This window comes from Delphinus delphis, chromosome 7, assembly GCF_949987515.2.
Source record: "Delphinus delphis chromosome 7, mDelDel1.2, whole genome shotgun sequence".
Taxonomy (NCBI): domain Eukaryota; kingdom Metazoa; phylum Chordata; class Mammalia; order Artiodactyla; family Delphinidae; genus Delphinus; species Delphinus delphis.
In genome coordinates this window covers 1,076,123-1,100,419 of record NC_082689.1, presented here as the reverse complement: position 1 = coordinate 1,100,419, position 24,297 = coordinate 1,076,123, and the positions used below count along the sequence as shown (strand labels likewise).

General features: G+C 67.8%; 1 protein-coding gene across 14 annotated transcripts in view; it reads right to left on the bottom strand.

The window, feature by feature from the left end:
- The window catches only part of KIF1A (kinesin family member 1A), an 89,262-nt gene that overhangs the window by 29,278 nt on the left and 35,687 nt on the right, over positions 1–24,297 (bottom strand). For 4 of the 14 annotated variants that reach the window (XM_060015796.1, XM_060015798.1, XM_060015797.1 and 1 more), the window contains 18 exons: positions 23,468–23,543; positions 22,407–22,485; positions 21,619–21,761; positions 21,220–21,246; positions 19,859–20,070; positions 18,888–18,967; positions 18,568–18,643; positions 16,250–16,329; positions 15,864–15,970; positions 14,887–14,970; positions 12,998–13,178; positions 12,843–12,915; positions 12,570–12,663; positions 11,686–11,834; positions 11,157–11,335; positions 9,621–9,758; positions 8,685–8,924; positions 2,116–2,234 (listed from right to left, as the gene is read on the bottom strand). In XM_060015796.1, coding sequence (XP_059871779.1) covers positions 2,116–2,234; positions 8,685–8,924; positions 9,621–9,758; positions 11,157–11,335; positions 11,686–11,834; positions 12,570–12,663; positions 12,843–12,915; positions 12,998–13,178; positions 14,887–14,970; positions 15,864–15,970; positions 16,250–16,329; positions 18,568–18,643; positions 18,888–18,967; positions 19,859–20,070; positions 21,220–21,246; positions 21,619–21,761; positions 22,407–22,485; positions 23,468–23,543 — 2,137 coding nt within the window. The remainder of the gene's footprint in view (positions 1–2,115; positions 2,235–8,684; positions 8,925–9,620; positions 9,759–11,156; positions 11,336–11,685; positions 11,835–12,569; positions 12,664–12,842; positions 12,916–12,997; positions 13,179–14,886; positions 14,971–15,863; positions 15,971–16,249; positions 16,330–18,567; positions 18,644–18,887; positions 18,968–19,858; positions 20,071–21,219; positions 21,247–21,618; positions 21,762–22,406; positions 22,486–23,467; positions 23,544–24,297) is intronic. The other 10 variants (XM_060015799.1, XM_060015800.1, XM_060015803.1 and 7 more) reach the window with 5 other exon arrangements.

The following is a 24,297-nucleotide window of genomic DNA, read 5'->3' as shown; positions in this document are numbered from 1 at the left end:
CCCACTTTGGGGGGAACCCCGACACGGTCAACTGGCTCTGGAAGAATGAGGGCGCTGTCCTGGGCACACTGACCCCCAGCCTGTGCTAGCCCGGGGCCCAGAGGCAGCCACGTCCTCGGCACGCCTGCTCTGACGGGCCCGCGAACTCCACATTTTCAGAACAAAATCTTCAACCCCTGCCCCTCTCCCCCCCAGCCCCGCCCGCCTGCCCCCACCTGCCCCGGCCCAGACTCAGATGCTCCAGCAGAACCCAGGGGTCCTCCGGACCCTACCTCCCCCTCAGCAGGGCCTGCCCCACCAGGTCCTCCTGGCTTCCTCTGGGAATCGCACCTGTCCCTCTGCCGCCACCGTCACCCATCTGGACACTCAGTGCCCCACACGCTCTCACACCCCGTCCTTCAGTGTTTGGGGTTCCCCACTGTGCTTGGGACAAAACCCTAACCCTCCTCCTGCTGCCTAAAGGACCCCAGATCTGACTTCCCACAGACTCCCTGGCCCCCAAGTCCAGCCACTCTGGCTAGATGCCACCCCAGCAGACTTCACAGACCCCAGGGGGCTCCAACCCTCTGTTCCGCGGCCTTGTCGGGGTGTTAACACCACCGTGCTCTCCACCCTGGCTGCCCGAGGGGCCGTGGCTCTGTCCCACCATCACCCAGGGCCGGCCCAGGGCCTGTGCACAGCCGGGCTCCGTGCTGGGAGGCTGGATCAGTCGAGCCCTGCCATGGTCGAGGGCAGGGGCAGGTGTGGCTTCTGAGACCGTGAAACAACACCCTGTGGCTTTGTAACGTTCCCTCTCCTCCACCACAGCCACTAGAAAGGGGACGCCAGGTGTGGCCCGAGCACAGACCGTCGACCTATAAGGCAGCCGGCTCAGGGGGACCCACTCACCAGCGCTGAGCGGGTCAGGAAGGGCCCAGGGAGAGCCCAGGGAGGACAGGCCCCCGGGGGCTGCAGGGGCAGCGTGCCCCGGGGCATGAGGTGACACTAGATGCTCCCAGCATCCCTGTCACCTAGAGCCACCCTCCCCCCGAGCCCAGGCTCCCCCTTCTCAGCTGGGTCCCCAGGGGCCTCGGCACCATGGTGGCATGACTGGGAGGTGCGGAAAGAGCACCTGGAATGACGGGGTAGTGAGAATTTGGCGAGGGGGGACCAGACATCCAGAGTGGGGTCGTGTGAGCTGTCCAGTGGGAGCACAGGCCACCCAGGTTGCTCACACTCTGAGCCTCCCTGTCTCAGCCTGGAGACACTCCGCTGCCACACACTCTGTCTGTCCTGCCCCGTTCTGGCCCCAAGGTGCCTGGGCTGCTGAGACGTGTAGAGGAAAGAGAGTCCCGTGGAGGCCCCGGGGGCCCGAGGGCAGAGAAGGGAGGAACGGCCGTTACGGTGCGAGCACCAGGCCCTCTGGCCGAGCGCGCCCACGTCTGTGTTCTCCAGTGACCTCTCCGCACTCCTGCCTCTAGGAAGCTTCAAAGCGGACGCCATTCTCAAGGCAGCAAACCCAGGCTCAAAGGCCTGTGTGGCTGCCCACGGCCAGGAGGGGGTGCTGGGAAGGTGACTAGGCAGGGCGAGGGTGTCTGCCTCTGCAGTGAGGGGGGCTGTATCGCCAGGCCCACGGTGGAGGGGGTGTTCACGGCCTCTGAGGACACAGGCCAGCACATGAGAGGTCAAGGGGTCCAAAGGGGGCAATGCTGGGGAGTCAGGAAAGGCTTGGGGGCTGCAGTGGGCAGGGCCGGAGCTAAGGGCTGCAAGTCTGTGCGCCTGCCCTGGGGCAGAGATGGCGGTGGTGGGGGTGTGGCGGGGGGCACCTCTGCGCCAGGCTGGCTCCGTGGGTCCACCTGGGGCTGCCTGGTGGCAGGCGCGAGCCGGAGTGGGCTCAGACAGCCCTGGGCTCGGGCCTGCACAGCCCCGGAGGCCCCAGCCGACCAGGAAGAGTCCAGGAAGCTAGAGCCAGGAGCCGGGCAGCAGGGGCTTCTCCCACAGGGAGAAACAGAGGAGGCCGGGGGCCTGGGTGGGGCTGGATGCACGCGGACCACCACGCGAGGCCCGCAGAGGTCTCCCCACCCAGGGGCCCCATCGGTGAAGGGACAGAGCCAGCCCGGGCCGCCCCGCACGCACCTGAGATGGCCTGGACGGCCACGCGGAGAAAGCCCTTCACCTCGCCCTTCTCGCTGACGATGGCCACACGGTGCACCAGGGGCACGGGGTACAGCAGGTTGCTCAGGTACACGAAGGCCCTGGGGGAGGCAGGGGCCACGGTCAGGACCAGCCCGCTGTGCGCTGTGACAGGCGGCAGCGGCTGCACGGCCCGGGCTCACGACACAACACTGCAGAGCAGAGCGAAGCGGGCAGCCAGGGCGGCAAGCAGCAGGGCGGGCGGGCAGGCGGGGCACTGCGCTGGGCGGGGAGGGGAGGGGTCCTCGGCCGCAGAGGAGACGGGAGGAGGCGCAGGGACGGGGGGCACGGAGGCCGGCGGGAGCAGAGGCTGTGGTGAGGGGGTGGGCCGGGGCGAAGCCCGCGGCCTGAGCAGAGAACAGCCGAGGAGGGAGGTTTCAGCCTGCTTCAAGGAGGAGGACCTGGGACCCGCCTCGCTGACCTACGACCCTCACGCTGGTGCTGATGTCCCCCCCCGCCCCTGTCTCCCCACCCGTTTCCCAGTGGCCCCTGACGCTTGCTCACGGACCCCACGACGGAATACGCCTCACGATTCCCTCTGAGCCCCTCCAGGAACACGGCGGGTCGGAGCTCCATGATGTCAGTAAAGCCAGGGCACCCCCCCCTCACCGGGGCCCAGGGGTCCGGCTGAGCCCTGAGGGACACCCCAGAAACCGTGGCACTGCCTGGCACGGCCCCACCAGCTCCCAGGGTGCCCAGAGCCACCCTCTCCTGTGCAGCTCAGCTGTGCACCCAGCTAGTGCCAGCACAGGCGGGACAGAGGCCACGTCACCCTGGCGGTGCCCCTCTCCCCGAGCCGGCCAACGAGTGGGAGTCACACGGGCAGCCAGGAGGACAGGGGGGTCCCTGGAAGAGCCTGTGCTGCCCCGCCGGGTGGGCCGGCTGCTGTGAGCACAGCTCCTCACCATTCGGGGCACCCTCCTTTCGGGGGTCACCCTTGCCTCCCACCCTGCTCTGCCCTCCCCTCCAGCCCCGAGGAGCAGACCTCGGCAGCCCTGAGCTCGCTGGGCTGGGGGTCCGGGGTGGTGGTCCCGGGGGAGGGGCACGGCTTGGGCAGGATTTGGACAGAAGAGGGTGGGAGGCGCTGGGGAGGAAGTGCAGAAGGAGGGGTGAGGGAGGCCCAGGGCCTCAGTCAGGGATGGGGGAAGGTGGGAACAGAGGTGAGAGCAGCAGGGAGGACAGTGGAGGGGAGGTGGGAGTCTGCTGGCCAGGTGGGCGCTGGCACCTGGTGCATGGCCAGTGGGGGGGGAGGACGGAGCTGGGAGGACAGGAGGAGAGGCGTGGCATCCCAGGCACCCTGCCCCTCGCCCAGGCTGAGCCACTGATGTCGCCCCACACTGAGAGCTCCGGGGTCCCCACTCTGGACCCCCTGTGGTGAGAGGCACGGGGAGGGGCTCTTCCCCAGGGGCCCTGATTCCAGGCCCTGGTGTCCCCTCTCAGGCAGGCTCCGTGTCTTCCCGCCACCCTCCCCCCGCAGGAGGTCGGAAACCTGAGCACCGTCCTGGCTTTTATCTCAGATGCATCAGCTCTACCTCAAAACTCTCTCTGAAATCCGCCACCCAGCCCATCACGCCTGGCCTCCCACCCGCTTCCTTCACGGCCTCCACAGCCGCCAGAGGGGACTTGAGGCGCGACCAGACCCGCACCCGCCGTGGCCCCCAAACTCTTTGCATCCAAGAGGCACCTGAGCCCCTGCGGCAGCCCCACCCGCCCCGCTCAGCCCCGCTCTGGCCCCCGGCGCCCATCTCCCTGCTCCTGCCACTGCCCCCAGCGGCTCCCATCTCCGCGTCCAGGCCGCCTTCTGCGCGGCTCTCCCTGTCTGTCTGAATTCACTCGTGGCCCATCTCTGTTGACTGCTTTTCGCTTTCTGGGCGCCCACAGGCCAAGGCAGGCCCCCGTCAGGGGAGGGTGTGCTGCCACCTGGGCCACCCTCCTGGGGCTAGAAGAAGCCCCTCTTCCCCAGCACAGTGCCCCTTCCTCCCACGAACTCTTCGGGGGCACGGTGTAGACAGATGGTGGGGGCGCATCTGCCCATCGCGGGGTTGGTGGGGGCCTGGGGCTCCATTGCCCCGACCACCCACTAAGGTGAGCCCCGGCCCCGGTCCCAAGAGGACATTGAGGCCACAGCAGCAGAGGGCACCAGCGGGCAGGGGACGGCCGGGGTGGGCTGCTGGCCTCATCCAGCACCCACCTCGGGACGGGACGGTGGTGGCCTTCCCTCGCCGGACACCCGGGCTCCTGGCCAAGGGCCTTTGATTGACATTGGGAGTGGGAGGGGGGCTACCATGAAATGAGCAAAGTCATGAGGTCCAGAAGGGGAAACGGAGGGGGCCCAGGACTCAGGCTGTGGGAGGAGGTGCAGACCCTGCTCTGCCCCTGCACCTGGAGGCCTGTCCCCTGGGTTGGGGCACCGCCCAGCCACCCCACCCTGCCTGAGACAGCTTAGGGAGCTGGGTAGGACAGCCCCAAGCTGCAGGGCCAAGTCAGCACCCACCCTCCAGCAGGTGGAGGGCCTCTTCCCCAGGGCAGGACCCCTTCCCCGGGGCACTGCCCGCTGCAGAAAGCCGGGTGTCGGGAGGCTCCCAGAAGCCCCAGGCACAGCCGGAGGGAGGGGCCGCGGCCTGCCCACTCCACCCGCAGCCTGCAGGGAACCCACAGGAGGACCCTCGGGGAAGGCGGGGACACCTCTGGTTGTGGGCTAGGTGAGGGCATGGTGCCAGGCACAGGGGTGCCTAATCAGCACAGCTTGCCCGAGGGAGAGTTTAAGGGCTGTCCAGGGCCACCTGGCCAGGAGGGGAAGCCAGGCTCAGGGCCGCCTCAAAGCCCCCAGCCCGCCCAGGGCTGCCTTCCTGAAAGGGCCAGGGGGCAATTCCACAGGGACTTCAAGCTCCCAGAAGGCCACTTACAGAACCCTGGAGGCGACCCGGGACCGCCCCTGAGGGGCAGGAGCTACCCCTCCCCCTTTTTGAGTCCGCAAAGGCCAGGCCAAAGGGAGTCTGAGGCACTGCACAGAGAAGTAAACTGAGGCAGGCGCCGGACGCAGCCCAGGTCATAGGCGAAGGCCATGGCAGGCGGGCCCCCTCCTGGCTCCCCCCCCAGGGCCTCACCGCTCCACAAACCTACCGTGGTCTCCCAGGGGGCGCTTTCTACCACGTGGCCCACCCGTGGGCACAGACGCCAGGGTCCCACACATCAGAGGGGGCTGCGCCCCTCGTGTCCTGAGGCTCAAACAATCCCACTGGCAGCCCACGAGACTGAAAACTCCAGAGAAGAAACCACATGTGCCTGTCCCTCCAAGCTCACGGGGGAGGCACTGGAGCCCCCAGCACCCCGGGCGGCAGGTGCGCCCGCGTCTCCTCCGTTCACATCCCAGCACGGAGACCAGGGCCCTCACCAACGGCGCATCTTAGCTGGACTGGCTGCGTCTTTCTTAGGGGCACAAATACGGTGCCGGAGAGCTAAGACGCCGTGTAGAGCTGGTGAAATACGCCATTCCTGCCCCATTTCACAGGTGAAGACGGAGGCCCAAGGACATTAAGGAAGTTGCTGGCAGCAGAGCCCCAGCTGGCGTGAGACCCCACAGGCCGGCTCCTGTGCAGCTCCCAACCGTGCGGACACCACGCTCCACCCCGCACCGGCTTAATTAATGCAGCTCATTAACTAAGTAAATCTAGCCTTTCTTGATCTTTCAGGATTTCCTCACGTCGGAGGGGAAAGAAAGCCCAGGTGCTTCTGGCATTGAAAAACGGCAGGGCCGGGGCCTCGAGGGAGCCCTTGGCTGGAGGTTAGGGTCTTACAATGAAAAACACGCCTGGAATCCACGGCCACACTCCCTCCCTCTGAACCCCATCACCGGCTGCGGGAAGGCTCTCACGCTCACGGGTGCCCAGGTGGGCTCGCGTGCAGATCCACCTGCGGCTCCCAGAGGCAGAGAAAGAAGCCGCGCTGGATACTCTCTCCTTCCTGCGGCCCCGGCCCCTGTCTGATTGGTGATAGTGACGGGTGCACTCAGCCGCAAGGGACCTCTGGGGGCCCAGCAGCCACGGCCCCTGCTGGCAGCACCACCTTCGAGGGCAGGGGGCGGGGGCTGGAAGACCCCAGGCCCACCCCGCCCGGCAGCCCCAGAACTTGAGGGGATGGGGCCACGGGGCAGAGGCTGGGCCTCCCCCTCACTGCCCACCAGGTGCCGGAAACAACCTGACGTCAGCACCCGCCACCCTGGGCCAGAACAACCCAGCCCTGTCCAGAGAACCCTGCCGCCCACGGCGCACCTACCCGCACACGGGGTGGCTTGGAGCCTCGCGGGGGCCGATTCGGGCTGAGCGGCTCGGCACACAGAGCGCACCCAGCTGGGAGCTGAGGGCCCAGCCTCGCCAGCCCAGACGGCACAGAGCAGACACGGCGGGTCAGTGCTTTCCCACCCAGTCTTGAACACGTCCCTTGGGCGGTCGCCAGTCCCCCTTCCCCGGGACCCTCCATCCCAGACAGTCACCCCCTCGCCTTCCTCTCTCTGCAGCCCACCCGCCTTCTGAAAGCCACGGTCTGAGCAGGGAGGATCATGGGGCAAAACGGAGCCCCCAGGCCCACTTCCTCCACCTGGGTTGGCCCATCTCACCTCCCAGTTCACTGGCACCCAGACCGCCAGAGGGAGACCCCCCGGGGGGCTGACCCTGGACTTGGGTGAGGAGCCCCGGCTGAGGACGGGGGAGGCCCCTGCCGGGGGCCCTGTTCACAGAGGTGAGGCACCTTGAAGCAGGCTGAGACCCGCCGGAGAGAGAGGAGGTGGCAGAGCCGGGGCTGAGTGTGGGGCAGCGCTAACCACGAGATTGGTGAGGTGCAGACGCATGCTGGGGCCCGGGAAGCCTGTCCAAGGGAGACAAGAGTGGGCGCCCCCATTTCGCTCAAGCCTTGGAGAGAGAGCCAGCGGCTACCAGAGGGAGAGAAGGAGACCAAGGGCGGGCCCTTCTCAGGGCCTGGGCCGGCACAGCTGCTGCGCGGGAAAAGCCAATTCTCGCCAAACCAAAAAGATCAGGACGTTTCCAGATGAACCCCTCGCAGACGGCCGCCGTGGGGAGCTGGCCTCTCGCTCGTGGCTTTGGTTTGGCTTGGTGGTTTTGTCACATCCCAGATCCACAGAGGGGGGAATGTCGGAAGGACCCAGCTCTTTCCGGCTGAGACTGCGAGAGCCCACCCCCGTTTCTCCCAGTGTCCTTGCCCCCGTGTGCCCCGACCCCGCGCCGGCCTGGCATCCGGCCACCCTGGCCCTAGCGGCCGGGCGTTCTGAGAGGCCCGCGTGCAGCTGGCCCTGGGGCCGCACCTCCCCCTCGGGCTCAGCAGAGCAGGAACCCAGCCGGGGCGTCTCGGAGAGAGCCACGCGGTTTTGTCCAGTGGGCCAGCATCTCACACTCAGGGAAGAGTAATCAGAATAAATCCATGACGCGCCAGCTGAGAACCTGCTTCCTTCCAGGAGGAACCAGTGGGGCCTTCACTCCACCACCCACACCCAAGGGCTCCCAGTGCAAACCCCGCTATCTGGGGACCAGCCTCGGCCTTCAGCTTTCAGTACTGGTGCTGCAAGGTCAAGACTTCCAAACACTTCCATCAGTCTGGCCCAAGGAAGCGTCTGAAACCCCTAAAGGGCGCTGTTAAAGCTATCTTACACCTTTGCGTATGTGTGAATTCAGTCTTCGGGAGCTGAATTTCCTACTACTGCAGCTAGGCTTCTCGGCCTTTCCTTCACCTTCCTGCTTGCATTCCATTCCATGGTCATAGACATAAGGATGGACTGGGTACGCCCAACCTGCCTGCAGGGCGGGGGGCCCCCGCTCCCCCGCTGAACTTGGCCTCTCTCCTCTGTCCGGGAAACTGAATCATGGGCTCCTCTGCAAAGGGCCCTTTCCCACGAGGACACGCGGCCACCGGCACCGTCTCTGGCACTGGGGGTCAGGAGGGACAGAGACTGGCTCAGAGAGAGGCCGGGCTGCCCGGGACCCAGGGCCTCAGAAGGAGGCCCTTCCACTGCCCGGGCACCTGCCCTTCCTTCCCTGCCCCCCGGCACGGCCGGCTCCAGCTTCTGCCCCTCTCCCCACAGAGAGGGTAGGGGCACTGGGAGCAGACCAGGACCCCCCATCTCTTCTGGAAAACAGTGGAGGGAGGGGAAGCCACGCTGGCCGGTGCGGGGCGGGGGGGCCGCAAAGATGCACGGCTCCACCTTTCCGAATGCCCCCGCGGGCCCTGAACGGGCAGGGGCGTTGCTCTTCCCGAGTCCCGGAGGCCTCTCTGCGGAAACAGGCCCACCAGTGAGGAGCCCGTGCCCCGGGGCACCCTGCCCTCCTCCATCACTGGGGCCCCTCCAGGAAGGCCAGGAACCCCCGCGCCCCCTCACGCCCTGTCCTGGGGAGGCCCCGCTCGCCGGGGGCCGCGCCCTGACGGCGGTCAAATCGTGCCCGCAGCAGTGCTCCTGTGCAAAAGAGCTGGTTCCTTCCCAGCATGCTGTCCTCGACCTCACCAACCTTCCTACTACACTGAACAGGGGGGGCCGGTCGTAAAACGGGTCCCGGCCGTCGCACGGCATGCGCTCCGGAAAGACGTCGTCCTCCAGGTCCTCCTCCTCCCCCACGCTCTGCTCCTCAGCAGGCTCGGCAGCGTCGGAGTCGGGGCTCGAGGAGGCGGGGGAGGGGGTGAGAGCAGCCATGCGCTCGCTCATGCATGTGTTGAGAAGAGGGTAGCTGTTGCAGCCAGAGGTGACTGAACTGGGGTTAGTGCGACAAGACAGAGAGAAGTTAACGCCAGCTCCTCGCGGGCGGACGGGGCGGGGCAGGGGCTTCCGAGGAGAACCCAAACCAAACACACGACCGTCGAGGATGCTGCCTCGACAGGCAAGAGAGCCAAAGTGCCCGGTCCCCAGGCGGGGAAGACACCGCACGGGGGTCAGTGTAGAGCTCCGGAAGGTTCCGGAGGGCACCGGCAGGTATGGTCCCGACCAGGTGCGGCTGAGGCCGGTGAGGGCCTCGGGAGCCTGGCCGCACTGAGGCCTCAGGAACCTTGCCCCGTCGGGGGCAGGGGCCGGGTGCAGCCCCCGGACCAGGAGGCTGGGGACATTAGGCGTGGACTCTGAGCTCTGGGAGGACACGGCTCCGCCTCCCGCTCACACCCCACCTGAAAGCCTGACCAAGCCTCACGTTCACACACACGGACAGGTGTCACCTGCCGGCCATGGTCCCGGAGCGGGGGTGGGTGGCGATGCTGAGACCCCGCTCCCTGGCCAGGGCCCACCGATGTGTGGAGAGGACTGGCCAGGGGGCTCAGACAAGGAAGGACCAGGGCCGGGGAGTCGGGATGGAGAAAGGCATCTGGCCGGCCCACTCCTCGTGTCAGGGCCAGGGCCCAACCCCGCGCTGCCCCCCACCTTCTCTCAATCTCTCAGCCCGGGGGGAGGAGGCGCCTACCTGCCCACGAGCCGGAACCAGGGGAAGCGGTCGTAGAAGGGGTCTCCACCAGTCACCACGTTGTCACAGTCCTCAATGACGCTGGAGGGCACCTCGGCCGCCCGGTCGTACATCTCCCGCATCAGGTCCAGCCGCTGCCTGCAGGGCAGAGGTCAGCGTGGGCCCCGGGGGAGCATCCTGGGATCTCAGGCCCAGCACGGCTCAGGCCACAGCATCCTGCTCAGGGTCACCCACGGCTCAAGGTGGCTTGACAGGAGGACCCTCTGGGGTCCTCGGAGTCAGCCGACCGTGGCCAAGGGGCTTGCAGTTCGCCACACGTTCCTCTCGGCCCCCGTGATGGCCGCGGCACGTCAGCCGGGTGGGGTCGGGGACCAGCCCCGCTCAGGACGGGGAGTCGGGGCACGGAGCCCCGGAAGTTTGGGGGGCAAAGGGCAAGTTGTGAGAAGACACAGGAAACAAGGCGTTTTAGAGGCTATCCCCCGGAAAACCGGCAGGTGGTGGGAGAGACGCAGACGTCTCCCTCGGGGGCTCAGGCGCACCAGGAGGGACGTGGGGTGGGGGGGGACATCCGCCCTCCAAGAGCAGACGGCAGCCCAGGAGGACGGGGCAGAGGCAGGCACGTGTCTGTGAATGCGCGTGGGTCAGTGCGTGTGCCGGGGGCGGGGACCTCATAAGAAGGGAAAGCGTCTGCGTGTGAGGGTGTGTGAGCGGAATGGAGCGCGTATAAACGTGTCTGCGTGCGTGAGCGTGTCGTGACCACGCTTTCCGTTCTCTGCATCTCATGACGTTTCCACATCTCTGGGGCCTGCCCCGACAGTGAACAGCCTGTGGGTGAGCCCACCTCCACACAGGCCACCACCCGCCCCTTAGCCGACTTGTACGCCAGCCGGCTCCCCAGCCCTAAATCACCCGGGCACAGCCCGGGCCCGAAGCCCGCAGGCGTTATGCTGACCAGCCGGTCCTCACTGTTCACCCTGCCCTGCTTTGCCCATGAAAACCTCGCAGAGGCCGTGGCAAGGCCCTCCTCTCCCTCCTTGGACCCCGGACGGCCCTGTGCCCACGCGCCTCTCGTTTCTAGGGGCACTTGAGCAACATTAAAATTGTCTTCAGTGGCAAAGAGCCGTCCTGTCACCTTCACCCAGGAAGAGCCAGGCGCACGTCACGGTGAGCGTGCGGGACCTGAGGTAGAGCCGTAGGGCAGACACCTCCCAGGACACCTGACCGTCCTCCCTGGGGCCCCACCCGGCCCTCCTCCACCCCCCCCCAGGTGGAGGAGCCCCCAGCTTCCTGCAGCGCCTCACCCGCCCCTTCCTCCAAACTGTGCCACTGCTCTGGTCGAGGAGAACGTGGATTCTATGATGAGGCTGGATCCTACTTACATCTTTTCTTCTGATTTTAAAAGAAATCGAAACAGGAGGAATCGCTGCCTGGACGCGTGCGCCCCTTGCATCCCACGCCCGCCTGTCTCAGCGGCCTCGGCCCAGGCCCGGGGAGCAGCCCCGCCCCACTGCCCACCGCACGGCCCACCCACTGCACCTGAGCTTCTCCAGCGTCCAGTAGTGGGTGGCCCCGTTCTTCTGGTCCTGGACCTCCACGGCCACGATGGTTCGGGGGAAGGGGCGAGTCTCTCGGTCTTTGGCGGCCTCTGGGGGCAGCAGGTCAGGCGGCAGTGGGGAGTACAGTGTGTCCGTAAGGAGGACAAACTGGAACTGGACCTGTGACCAGTGAGGAGGACGCCCGTCAGCCCCGGGGAGGGTGGAGCCCGGCCCTGGAAGGGCCTCCTTCCCGCTGCCTGTCCCTCAACCGTCCTCGGAACCTTCCCGCCGACTCCACCTGGAGAGGAGGCTCCACCTGCCCACCGGCCTGCCTACGCATCCTGCTCTGTCAGTCTGGGGCCCCCCCTCCTCCCGGGGGCTGCAGGTCAGGGGGTCTGCCCCGCCCCCCCCCCCCCCCCCCCCCCGGGAGGCGGCGCAGCCTGGCACCGAGGCCCGGAGGGAAGCAGGACGGGTGACGCCCGCCCTCCGAGGCACAGACAGCAGGGGCAGGCGCAGCGGCAGGGGCCCACCTTCTTCTTGAGCTCGACGCTGATGGCGTTGGCCTCCTTGAGGAAGATGGCGTTGCCCCACAGCAGGTCCCGCAGGGACGTGAACTGGTACCACTTCCACTTCCGGAAGGCCCACAGCGCCAGTTCACACTCCCTCTCCGTCCACTGGACTGCGGGGAGAAGCGCACGGGGTCATCACGGGGCTGGGCGCTCGGTGCGCGGGTCCCCAGTTGCACACTAACTGGCAGGAAGCTCTGCCGCAGGGGACGACCCTCGTGCCCCAAAGAGGCCGCCGGCTCCCCCAGTGTGAGCGCCAGGGTCCTGAGAGTCAGGCTGGAGCTCAGCAAGGGCCTGGGGGGCAGCAGTGGGACGGGGGCAGGAGGGCAGACCGGGGCTTGTCCCACACACCCTCTCAGGTGGACGAGTCCAGCCGGTGGAGACCTGGTCACATCAGCACAAAGGTCCCGACCAGCTGACCGGAGGCCGAGCTGGACGTGAACACCCTGCCCTTGGGCTGCCCTCGGGCCGCCAGCAGCGAGAGGTCAGCCAGTGGGCCGCCCAAGCCAATGCTCCCAAAGCGGGTCCCGAGGTGTGGAGCAGAGACCAGCCTCCCTCGGGCAGGACAGGGGTGAGTGGACGCAGGGCACCCGCCTGGGAGCACCCACCCCGCCCCGTCCTCCTCACGCTCCAGGCCGCCCCCGCCAGAACCAGCGGGTGGGTGCACACACGGGTGTGTGCGTATGCACGGGTGTGGGCTGCTGCAGCACAGCCTCCCGCATCCTGCCTGCAGACCGGGGACCCCAGGGCAAAGGTGCCAAGCAGCTGACCTGCAGGGAGCAGCCCGGGGCCGCCTCTTTCCTGAGCCCCCTCCGCAGCCCACCTCCACGTGGGACAGGGCCCCTCACCTTCGTCCTCTGGCCCCTCCTCCTCCTCATTCGCCTCCGGGTAGCCCCGGGAGCCCATCTGCTTCTGCAAGGCCTCCAGCTTGCTCTCGTAGTCCTGGCGCAGAAGCGAGGCTGGTAGCTCCACGTGGAGACCCGCCCGTCGTCCCCAGCCCTCCCGCCCGGGCCCGGGCCCAGGGCGCCCGGACGCAGCCCCAGCACAGCGGGCCTCCCCACTCTCCCCGGCTCCACCCCTCGGCCCCTCCTCTTTCGGCCTCGAGCGCCCGCCGCCCTCACCAGCCTCTGCTGCTCCAGGAGGTAGGTGGCCTCCTCGCGCTCCCGGCGGTACTGGTCCTCCAGCTCCTGCAGCCTGCGAGAGCGTGCGGGGGTGAGGGCGGGCGGGGCGGCGGCGGGTGCGGGGGGCGCCCGGGCGGCAGCCCCTGGGGCCTCACCTCTGCTCCATCTCCTGCTTCATGTCGATGCCCTGCTTCTCCAGCAGCTCGCGCTGGGCGAAGGCCCAGTCCACGGGCTCGGCAGGCGTCTCCGCGCAGGGCGTGCGCTCACGCTCCTGCCTTGCCTGCTCAGGGTGGTTGAACCGGAACACGTGGCTCTTTCCCATGATGATGCGGTTTCCTGGGGGATGGAGGCGAGGCCAGAGTTGGTGGACATTTGGCCTCGGCTGGTCTCGGGGGTGAGAGGGGGGAGGAGGAGGGAGAGAGGACGAATGCAGCCGGGGCTGCATCCTAGCACCACCCACCCCTGGGGGGGCCTCCAGCCGCCAGGAGCCGGCCCCCCGGGTCCTGTGCCCGGGGTCACCCTTGCCCCCGCCAGGGGGCCACCTCCCCCACCAGGACCTGAGCGGGCCTCCCCACTCTCCCCGGTTCCTCCCCTCGGCACCTCCCCTTGCAGCAGCAGCGATGGTGGCAAAACACAGCCTGGGGCTTCTCCACTGCCCCATCCCCTCCAGGGCCCCACGGGTGCCACCCCCGGGGCCAGCCTGGCCTCCTGCTCCCGTGCCCTGGGCCTTGGCACTCCCCTACCCGAGGGCTGGGCTTGGCCCCCTCCTGCAGGGAGCTTCCCTTCCCATCTGTCCCACCGGCGGAAGCAGGGCAGGGGTCTGCGTGTTTCCGGGGCAGGGTCCACCCTGTCTGCAGGACCCTCCAGGGTGCACCTGTCCCACGAGGGCAGGGCCTGCTGTCTCTGGACAGTCCTGCCGGTGGGGGTCTCTTTGGATGGCCTAGTTTCTCTCCAGCTTTTTCTCCAGGAACCTCGGCTCTGCCTTGCGGCCTGCAGAGCTGGTTCAGCCCCTCTCCCCACAGGAGAACCCGGGCCTGCAGGCTGGTCCTCCCCAGGCCTCCCTCAGCCCTTCCCCAGCTCCCGAGCCCGGCCGCCCCTCCCAGCCCGGGCCCTGCCCCGAGCCCGCAAGCACCAGGCCCCATCCTGAAACAACAGGGGGGAGAAGGGAGCTCTGGACCTGCCCTGGCCCAGCTCAACTGCCCCATCTCCCCACACTGGCGGCCAGGCGAGGTCCATGAACCCAGGATGCACGGTGTGTCCCTCCCTCAAAGCAACCCTCGGGACCCCAAAGGCAGGACCCTGGGTCCTGGAAGCTAAAAACAAGGCCCTTCAGGGTGGCCGGAGAGGTCTGCACGTCAGGCTGCCAGGCGTCACCTTCTAGGCCTCCCATCCCCTCTGCACCCCCAGTTGGGGAAGGGGAGGGTCCCCCTCATTCTTAGCAAAAAGTCACCCCAGCCAAAGGTGACATGATGGTCAGTGTTGTGTGTCAGTTTGGCTGGGCTGGGGAGCCCAACGGCGCACCTACAATCACGTGACCTCGGGAAGGAGCCCACCCACCGTTACGCAGGCGGGCCTCCCCCCACCGGGTGAAAGGCCTCAGGAGCTAAACTGAGGCTGCCCTGAGGAGAAAGTCCCGCCTGTGGAGTTCAGACGTGCCTGTCCAGCCCTCACCACGTCCTGAGCCAATTCCATTAAATAAATCTCTTGATAGGTGAGCAGACAGATAGATAGACAGACAGACATATCTCCAGGTGTGATTTAGAACACGAGGACACGAAGCCAGGGGGCCGGCGTCCGGAGGCCGGTGCAGCGCACACCCCGCTGGCTGTTCCTCTGCTCCACCACGCGCCAGCCCACCGGGCCTCTGGGACACGCGCCCCCCGCCCGGAATCCCGCCTCGGCACCCCTGGAGCGGCCTTCTCCCCCCACCCACCCCGGCCCGTGCGCTGCCCGGCTGGTAGGGGGCGGATTGGGGTGCCGCACGAGCAGGAGGGGCGCGCGTGCAGGGCGGGCGGCACAGGGGCCACCCCTGCCTCCACTGTACCTGACCGCAGGACACTGGGCTCCGTGACTTTCTTGCCATTGACGTAGGTGTCTGCCCCTTCACAGGGCTCCAGGGTCACCACGGCTGTAGGACAGATGGGGGCACGGAGAGGACCGTGAGGGGCTGTCCTCCTGGCCGCGTCCCCGTCTGAGCCCAGCAAGCCCCGCTCAGGGTCGGGGGCAGGGGGCTCGACCCACCTGGCCACCTGCCACCCAGGCGCGGCCCCCGCCAGGCCCCTCTCCCCCCTGTGGCACCTGGCTTGGGCCTCGAGAAGCCGGAGGGGCCTCTCAGCCCCTCACAGATGAGGAAAGTGATGCCCAGTTGGGAGGCTCACGGGCCCAAGTCAGAGGCGGGGAGGCCGTGCTGGGTGACCGCCCCGCCCCGCAGGGTCTCCAGGTGGGATGGGAAACAGTGGCTCGCATGTCCCCAGGAGTCCCAGAGCCCCTCCTGCCTTTGTGCCCACCCACCGAGGGGAGAGAGAGCTTTGGGGACGGAATTCTGGGAGAACCAACGTCCGCAACACTGTTTAAGGCCACCCTGAAGTGGCCTGGTCACAGAGGGGGCTTTGGTCACTGGTCTGCATCCCAGAGGCTGTCCAGACACCTGCCCTGATCTGGGGGGCCGTGGGCACTGGGACAGCCCAGCAGGTGCCTTCTTGAGAAGGAAGGGTCATGCCCAGAACCGGCAGTGGGGACGGAGGCCCGAGGGCAGGCCGGCCAGGGAGAGGGACAGATGGCCGCTCCCAGCCCACGGGAAGGCGTGGCCTAAGAATAGCCGTCCCTTTGATCCAGGCTCAGTGCCCTCCTGCCCGAGAGCACCCCAACCAGCCCCCTGTGCAGGGACGGAGCTGCATGTCCCCAGCCCAGCCTTCAGAGCACCTTTCGGGGTGGGGCAGGGGGGCTCCCGGGACTGAGTGGGGAGCCAGGAGGGCCGACACCAGCAGCGCCGGGTAGGGGCGGGGCTGGGGGAGGCCATACCTTCACCGCCCCCTCGGGAGTCGCTCCGGAAGACGCAGTGCTTCTCCTTGATGAAGTGTCCGCTCAGGACTATGTCCTGCCGCTTCTCTGCGCCTTCCCGGCCCACTCTGTGTGTGTGGTGCGGTCGTCAGCGCCGGCTGGACCCAGGGCGCCACGACGCCACCCACTGGCCCGCCTGGTCCCCCTGCAGCCCCCAGGATGCCCAGCTCTTACGGGAAATGCCTGGAGAGCACAAGCGGGGGTCCAGGGGACAGCCCCCAAAGCGGCCTGGCCTGGGGGAGCCACACTGCCCAGAGGGGCCCACAGCACCCCTGCCAGCAGGTGCCCGGGCTCAGCGACCCCTCAGTGGGGGAGCCCAGTCCTCCCCTCGCCCCGTCGACCCCCACCTGGTGATCCCATCCTTGATGTAGTAGAGAAGGCACTCGGACATGAGCGGGTCCTCATTCAGGTTGACGAGATGCGGCGTCTGCGGAGATAGAAGGGTCACCTCTCTTCGGGGGGCGGGGGGGAGCCCGGCCCAGGCTGCCTGCTGCCCTCTCTCTCCCCAGGACCAGATTGCCACCCGCCCTAGGCCTGGCCTCTCGGGGGACACAGTATCCTCCCAGCCTGGCAGACAGGAGAAGACTTTGACGGGGACCCCAGAGTCTTGGGAGGACAGCTGCCAGGCGGCACGTGGGGGGCTGGGCTTCGGGAGGGGCTGGGACCCCAGCTCTGAGCACGTGAGTGCCCAGGGAGTGCTTGGAGGCTGTGGTAGGCCCTTGGATGTGCAGGGCAAGGCTGGGTCTCATGGGGCCTGGGCCTGGTCCTCCATCCTAAAACGGGGCTGCAGGTCCCCATTCCAACCGGGGCAGCCAGGAGCTGAGGGCCCTGGGATTAGGACGCTGGGCAGGGAGGGGTCGGGCCCTGGACGCCAGGGAGCAGAGAGGCTGTGAAAAAAGTCCCCCGAGCCACCCAGGTCCGACGCCCACACCTGTCCTGACCACGGCTCTACCAAAGCATGACCCAAGGCCAAGTGACCGCTTCCCGCAAGCTGCCCCGCCTGAGCGCTGCCCTTGGCTCCCCACCCCAGCCCGTGCCCAGGGCAGCCACTGCAGGCTCTGTCCACTGGGCCTTGGACCAGCACCCCCTCTCTTCACTCTCTCCACTGCTCTCACCTGGGGTCTCTGGGCCCCAACACTTCCTGACCTCACACCCGGTCCCGGGCAAGGATCCTGCAACATGGCGGAGGCTGGGAGAGCTTCCTGTCTGTTCCCCACCTGGCACCTCGGGGCAAGCTGCCCCCACCCTGAGCTACAAACCCCTCTGACACCCCTGCACAGGGCTGTGGACACCTGGTCATCAGACACAGGACAGGCCATCCACAGCGGCCCCTTCCCCTGAGCACAGAAGGCGTCCAGCCAGGAAGGGCCTGTGCTCCCTCCATGGGGCCGAGCGGGGGACCCAGCTGGCCCATGTGCTTCTCCAGAGTCCAGTGGGGACCCCACTGTCCTCCAGAGGAAGTGTCCCTGGTGGTCCCGAGGGCCGCCTTCCCACTCCTGGACAATGTCCAGACCCGGGGCCACCAGCAGATCCCTCTGCCACCAATGAAGCCAAAGGACTGCACAGCCAGTGTCCCGAGGGCACCTGTACCCCAGCTTCGCCTGCCCACCCCGGGGCACTGCACCCATGGACAACGCAACAGCTCAAGAGCGAAGCGTTCCAAACGGAAGCCAAAGGCCCATCCGACAGGCACTGAGGCAGGACCCCGCCAGGGCGCCACCTGCTCCCCGCCCTGCCGAGGGCCTCCCGGCACCCCTCCTCCCTGCTTCTGGGCCTCAGCTGCTCCCTGGGCCGGAGTGCGTGGGTGCAGGAGAAGCCTGAGGAGCCCGGCCCTGTCCCCGGGGAGCAGCCACCCTAGCGGATGTGCCCATCCTACCAGCGCCCCGTGCTCCTTTCCCTTGGGGCCCCAATGGCTCCGTGGGGCTCCACGTGCCGCCAGCTTCGCAGGCTGGTGAACGAAGAAACCCTTTGCTGGGGTGAAAAGTCAGCCAGGCAGCAGGGGCAGGGCCTGCGGAGTCCCGTGCTGGCGTCAGAACAGACGCCACTGCCTTCCAGGCAGGCTTCTGGGCTTGAAGCTAAGCTCCTAAGGGCTCTGAGGGTCTGGCAATCTTGGGGGTGGGGGCATGGGGGTGGGGGTCTGGGTCCTGGAATCACGCAGAGACTTTTCCCCTGATGTTCATGCTTCGCCCCATCGGAGCTACTGAACAGGGGGCGGTGCTCTGCCCCACTTGAGGGCCGGGGCCATGGGCAAGCTGGCCTGGGTGGGAGAAGAGGGGTCCCTGCTGGGACAGCCAGACCCTGCTTGAGCTAACCTCCGAGAGGGCAGCTGGCTCCCAGCTCGTGTCCAGCCAGGCCCTGCCCATGAGGGGTACAGGCTCCTGGGGGGTCCAGGTCCCACCTGTTTCAGGACCCCATCCACCCCTCAGGCAGCTAAGTGACCTCTCTGACGTCCTAAGGCCATAGGGACATCCCACCATGAGGAGGCAGGGTCTAGGCTCCACACAGGGAAGGGAGGGCTGCGGGTGAGCCTGGCCGGGTGCCTGGAGCCGCTCTCCCTGCTCCCAGGAGGACCCTGCTGACCTTCCAGGAGCCGACACCTGCCAAGGGCCGCAGGTCCCCCAGCCCTGTCCACATCGGGGCAGCCCAGAGAATGGCCGGCTCCTACCTTTTTGGGAGAGAACACCCCCAGGGTGCCGCCGTCCTCCCTCATGGCCACGCCCATCTCGGCCAGCAGCGCTTCCCTGGGGGATAGAGCGGGGGTCAGCACCCGCACAATCTTTCATCTGGTCAGTGAGTTCAGGTGTCCACTTGAGGGACTGGTCCCCTGACTGGGGATCGGCTCAATGGGGCCATTGGTGACAGCGGGGGGCGTGTCACTGGATGAGAGGGGACGGGTGTGTCCTGCACTGGGCGCGGCCACCCCTGGGTGCAGGAGCCGAGAGCTGAGCACAGGGCTGCTGCCGGCCCCCAGCCCGCACCGCCCACCTCTCCATCCGGATGGCTTCTGTCCGCCGCAGCTTCTCCTCCCAGGTCTCATTGAGCTCAGCGATGATCTTCTCCGTCTCCTGGGGAGCAGACAGAGCAGAGCGAGGTCAGCGCGGGGGGCAGGCAGTGGACAGAGGCCTGCGTGCCAGGCAAAGGAGAGACGAGTAGCCGGGCCTGCAGGGCCCAGCACCCCAATTCCCGGGTCCATCCAGACTGCTCGAAGTCTGAAAGGTCAAGGTGAAGGGCTGAGGGCTAAGACGTGCAAAGGACGCGTGTCTTTGCTGTGGACACACAGAGAACAGAGGGAAAGGCAGAATAAACCCAGAGGGAGAAACAAACACGCAGGGAGACGCTGACACCGGTTCTGAGGCTCGCATGCCCCTGGACCACGGGTGAGACGGACGACACTTCCCACACCAGCACCGCCTCCCCGTTTCCTTCCCAGCCCCCACATTCCAGTGGGCCTCTGTACCCCAGGTCCATCCCGGGTGGACGCCTCCCACACCTCAGGTGGGCCCTACGCCCCAGGGTGGCCGCACAGCCCACCCCCTCATCAGCCCGGGTCTGGCGCCTGTGCCGTTGTCCCCTCCGTCTGGGCTCGCCGTCCGCTGCTCACACCCGGCACCTTGTACCCACTCGCTGAAGGAAGCCAGTAACCCTAACCCTAAACGCAGGCCGCCGTGGCCAGGCCGGGAGGGTGAAGACCATGCAAGAGCAGGTTGAAGCACGGAAACCCGGGAGGGAGGGCGCAGAGGCCCTAGGACCCCCGCCCTAATCAGCAGACGGGCCCCACGGTCCTGGACAGGGTGCACCGACCCCTGGACGGGGTGCTTGGGGTCGGGGGCCGAGACGCACCCCGCGCCCCCCTGCATGGCTCACTTCGCCTCCGACCAAGCCCCTCCGCCTGCGACCATCCAAGAGGAGGGGTCTTGGCCTAGCGCCCACCAGGTCCGAGCCCGGCCCTGCCTCACCTTCAGCCTTTCTATGGCCTCTTCACTGCCCGGGGCAAACAAGATGCGCTCGTGCAGGCTGGACACAGAGGCGGCACGGCTGGACAGGGCTGAGAGCGAGGACGACGGGCTCACACCCACCAGGGCGTTGGTCACTGTGGAGAGATTGTCAGGGACTGCACTCAGCTCCACCCCGCCACGGTTACAGTTACTGTTCTCAAGGTCGGACACGTCTACGGGAGGAAGCGGGGAAGACAGACGGGAGGAGAGAAAAGAAAGACCAAGTTGGGAAAAAGCAAGAGGCAGGTGAAGAGAAGGTAGCAAGCAGGGACCAGGAGCTGGGCACCCGCACGAGCACATGCACTGCTGCCCCTGCCACGGTGCGGCTGCGCCACCAGGTCCCTCGGCATCCCCGCCAGGGCCTCCGCTCCCCCCCCGCACACATGCCGAGCCTGCGGGCCACCGGCGTCCCTGCCCCCCTGCCCCCCTTCCCACTGCCCTTTGCTGCCACTGCCCAGCGGCCCCCCTGCACCCAGGCCCTGACTCTCATCCTCATCCTCTCCGCCCCTCGAGCCCGCCACCCACCAGCCCGCCACGCACCCCGAGCTGCGGGCGCGGGCGGTGCTGTCCGCCCCGCCGAGCGGCCTGGCCGAGCCGTGGACTGTGGGACCTCCGAGGGAGCCCACGCTCCTCTACCCCAAGAAGCTGCTCTGGGCCCCCCACCACCCCAGCCTCCCTGCCCCCCAAGGCCTGGGAGTTGGGGCTGACGCAGCCCCTGGGGCGGGAGGTGCCCAGGCCCCTCCTGGCAGAAGCAGACACACAGCAGAGCAGCAGCAGACATAGGACAGCACGGGCACTGCGGAAACTGAGGGCGCCCTGTGGCCCCTGGGGTGGGGAGGCCCCAGCACGTGCCCCTGCCCGGGGAGCCGGGCCCACAGCCGGCGGGAGACGCAGGCTGGGAGGACCTGGCCGCATTCACACTCCTGGCGTTTCCAGGGGAAGGGGCCTCGGGGTGGGTGGGGTCAGAGGGGGGCCAGAGCCAGGAGTCGGGGATGGACCCGGCCCTGTGAGCTGTCCCAGCCTCTGCTGACATTCAGGCCTGTAGGAGCACGGCGGGCAGAGAGCCTGACCCCAGCCGCGCTCAGCCTGAGGCCTTGGCTGCCCCACGCCTCCCGGTTGCCTCAGTTTCCCAGCAGACGCGAGGGTGAACCAGGATCACGGCTCGCAGGGTGCCGTGAGAGAGAGGGCTCAGGTCCCCCAGACCCCAGGGGGGGAAGGCCAAGGAGGGGTGGGTGCGCCCCACCCCCCCACCGTGCTGCCCTAGGCCCCGCGGGGCTGGGCCGAAGCAGGGATGCGCAGAGAGCAGCGGAGGGGATACACACATTTGGGTCCTCCGGGCACAGTGTTGGCTAAGGGGGGGAGGCGAGGGGGAGAGACAGAAACAGAAGAACAGGTTTGTCTCCAGAGGGCACCGTCGCAGGCCGGGCATCAGGTAGGGTGGTGGTGGTCTTCAGCGGGACGGGGGGACAACCCCGGCACCGCGGCCGGCCGCTGTGGCTTCCGGGGAGACCGTCACCGGCCTGCTTGGGCCAGCGGCAAACCCGAACCATGCAGCTCCCCAGGCCCAGTCCAGAACCCCGGCCCCCCACCCAGCGGTGGCTCTGCCTGGAGCCCGGAGCAGAGCCTGGGCCTCGGACCAGAGGGGCCGCGAGGGCAGCGGGACCTGCCCCAGCCCCGCAGCCCCGCTGCCCTGGCCAGGACGGGCGGGCACGGACACTCACTGTCGGCGATGTCACCGAGCCCCTGGGCGTACAGCAGGTCCCGCAGCCGCGTCACCTCATCCTTCAGCTCGCGGATCAGCTTGTTGTTGGGGTCCTCGTTGATGACGGCGTTACAGCGGATCTGCTTGGCCCGGTCCGCGTACCTGGGCGGCAGAGGGGGGCTGGGGGCTGTGCTGCCCGGCGGCCAAGGGCACCCGGAGCCCCGCCTGCGCCCAGCTGCAGGGGCATCTCCGACAGGGAGCCACCAGGGCCACTGACCTACGGGGGGCTTGCCACTTGGGGAAACCGAGGCCCCGGGAGGGGAAGGGACGGGGTGGAAATTTCTCCACACGGCGAGGCCTCCGCGTTTGGACTTGTGGTCCCAGGTGGACGCTGCGAATCTAACCTGCACTCCAGCCCTTTGCTGGGGCAGCCAAGAGGCCAGAGCGCCGAGCCCGGCCGCCAAGCTGCTTCCCGCAGCCCGGGACGGCCCCTGGCCGGAGGGACCTTCAGACATGCCTGCCCCCCCGTGGCTCGTTAAAAACCCCGGCGGCTCTGTGGACCACGGGTGGGGGCGAACCGCTCAGCCCGCGAGCCCAGCTCTCCCGGTCAGATGGCAGGGCCCTGGGCCACTCGAGGCCACACGCGGTGGGAAATGGAATGGGGCCCGGAAGCACCAGGTGCCCTGCCAGCCATCTGGAGTCTAAGAAGTCCAGGTGAGCCGGCCCTGCAAGGAGGCACCCGGAGGATCCACTCCCGCCCAAGCCGGCTGGTGGGGGACAGGGAGGGTCCACGCCCCGCGGACACACCTCAGGGTACTCAGCGTCTCATCGTAGTTGATGTCTGCGGGGCTCAGCGCCGCCACCATCGCCGTCCGCGAGTTCCCACCTGTGGGCGGAGAGCAGGTGGTCCCAGAGGAGGGTCAGCCCCACTGCTGCGCCCCCTGCCCTCCGCCCGCACAGGCGTAGCTGGGAGGTGAGCAGACAGCAGGCGGCCGGCCTCCCTCACCGCGCCGGGCACCCTGCTCACTTTTCGTCTACATAAAACCATGCTTTTCCGACATTTGGGGTCACATTACAACCAACAGGCCTCCCCCTCCCCATAATAAAGAGAAAAGTTGTGGAGAGTTTTATGGCCTTTACTACAAGGACTGTTTCTGCTCCATAAACGTTTCACTTTTATCCTTCTTATTTGATACGTTTCTTAACGTTTCATGTCAGATTCCCAGCTCGGGTCACGTGGATCCCAGCATCAGGAAACGCACGGACCCACAGGGACCTGTGTCCCGGGGACCACATCCCCAGGGTGTGGCCTCCAGCAGACTGCGAGGCGATGCCGCGAAGGGCTCGGGGTGCCATGCTGTGAAGGGCCTCCCCACCCACCCTGGGGCGGGACCTGGGTGTGGCCCTGGGGCAGAGGCCTCCGTCCAGGCTGCATCTCAGGTGAAGGGACACTCACTCCTGTGATTCTCACGTCCTCTCTTGGGGGACCCACCTGCCCCCGGGGTCTCCCATCTGCCCTCTCCTCCACCGGGAGGCCGGCCACTGCACCCGACGCTGGCCCGAGCCGCGGACCAGCTAGGCTGGTTCTGGGGTGCAGGGTCAGCCAGCCGGGGCTCCCCAGAATCACCGAGGCCCAGAGGGTGGGTCCTGGCTCAGGAGCGCTGACACAGTGTCTGCTCATGTGCAGCCCCGAGGGCCATCCGGGTCCCCGGGCCTGGCGTCGTTAACCTACTGCTGACCCCTGGCCCGGGCCCCCGGAGGAGCCCCCGGGCTCGCCGCACAGCCCGGGAAGCATGGGCACCCGCCCAGGCCGGGGAGGACGGCGGCGGCCGGGCCGGGCGTCAGATCCGGGTCGGGCGAGTCCTCACCCAGGTTTTCCCGGAGAAGCCAGGTCAGCACCGAATCTCTGTAGGGAATGAAGTCTGTCTTCTTCTTTTTCTTGTTCTGCAGGAGAGGAGCATCAAGGTCAGCCCCGAGCCGCCGCAGGGGGAGGGAAGAGGGGCTCGAGCACGGGTGTGTCCCCGAAGTCCAGGCGAAGTCCAGGCGCCTGGGGCTCGGGGCGGGGCTGCTCCCAGGGCCTCTCCGCCCCCCAGTCCCAGTGCCTCCGCTCGGGCTGCAGCCAGGGACTTGCTAGCACGTTCTGGCCTCCCCCCTCCTCCGTCGCCAGTGTGGAGAGCCCGGGCAGGCTGATGCCAGGGGCCAGGGCCAGTGCGTCCTCGCTCCGCGCTGTCAGAAGGACCAGCGCGAGCCCATCGCCCCACACACACCGCCAGCAGCTCTGCTGACGGAGGGCAAGAGGCCCCTCGCCGTGCACACGAAGCCGCCTCCGCCTGCGCCACGCCCGGGCCCGTCCCGCCTAAGCGGCTCCAAAGCCCCCAGCAACCTGGTCCCCCTCGGCACCCGCTACCCCCGTCAGGACGGGGCTCCCGCGGGCACCACTAAGCGCGGCGCAGGGGCTTCCCCGCCTCCCTCGTTCGCGCACGTTTTTGCCTCAGGAGCGTCTGCTCGGCAGCCGCAGCGGCCCCCAGGGCCCCGCGAGGGCGTTCCTCAGGGCACAGACGCATCACCCCCGAGGGGAGCCTGCAGGGCCCGCGAGTCACGGACGCTCCGAGACCCGCCGCTGGGGGGCGGCTCCCCCGCGAGAGAGCAGGTGTGGCGGCGTCTGGCCACCAAAGCGCAGCTTCCTTCCCACCGCAAA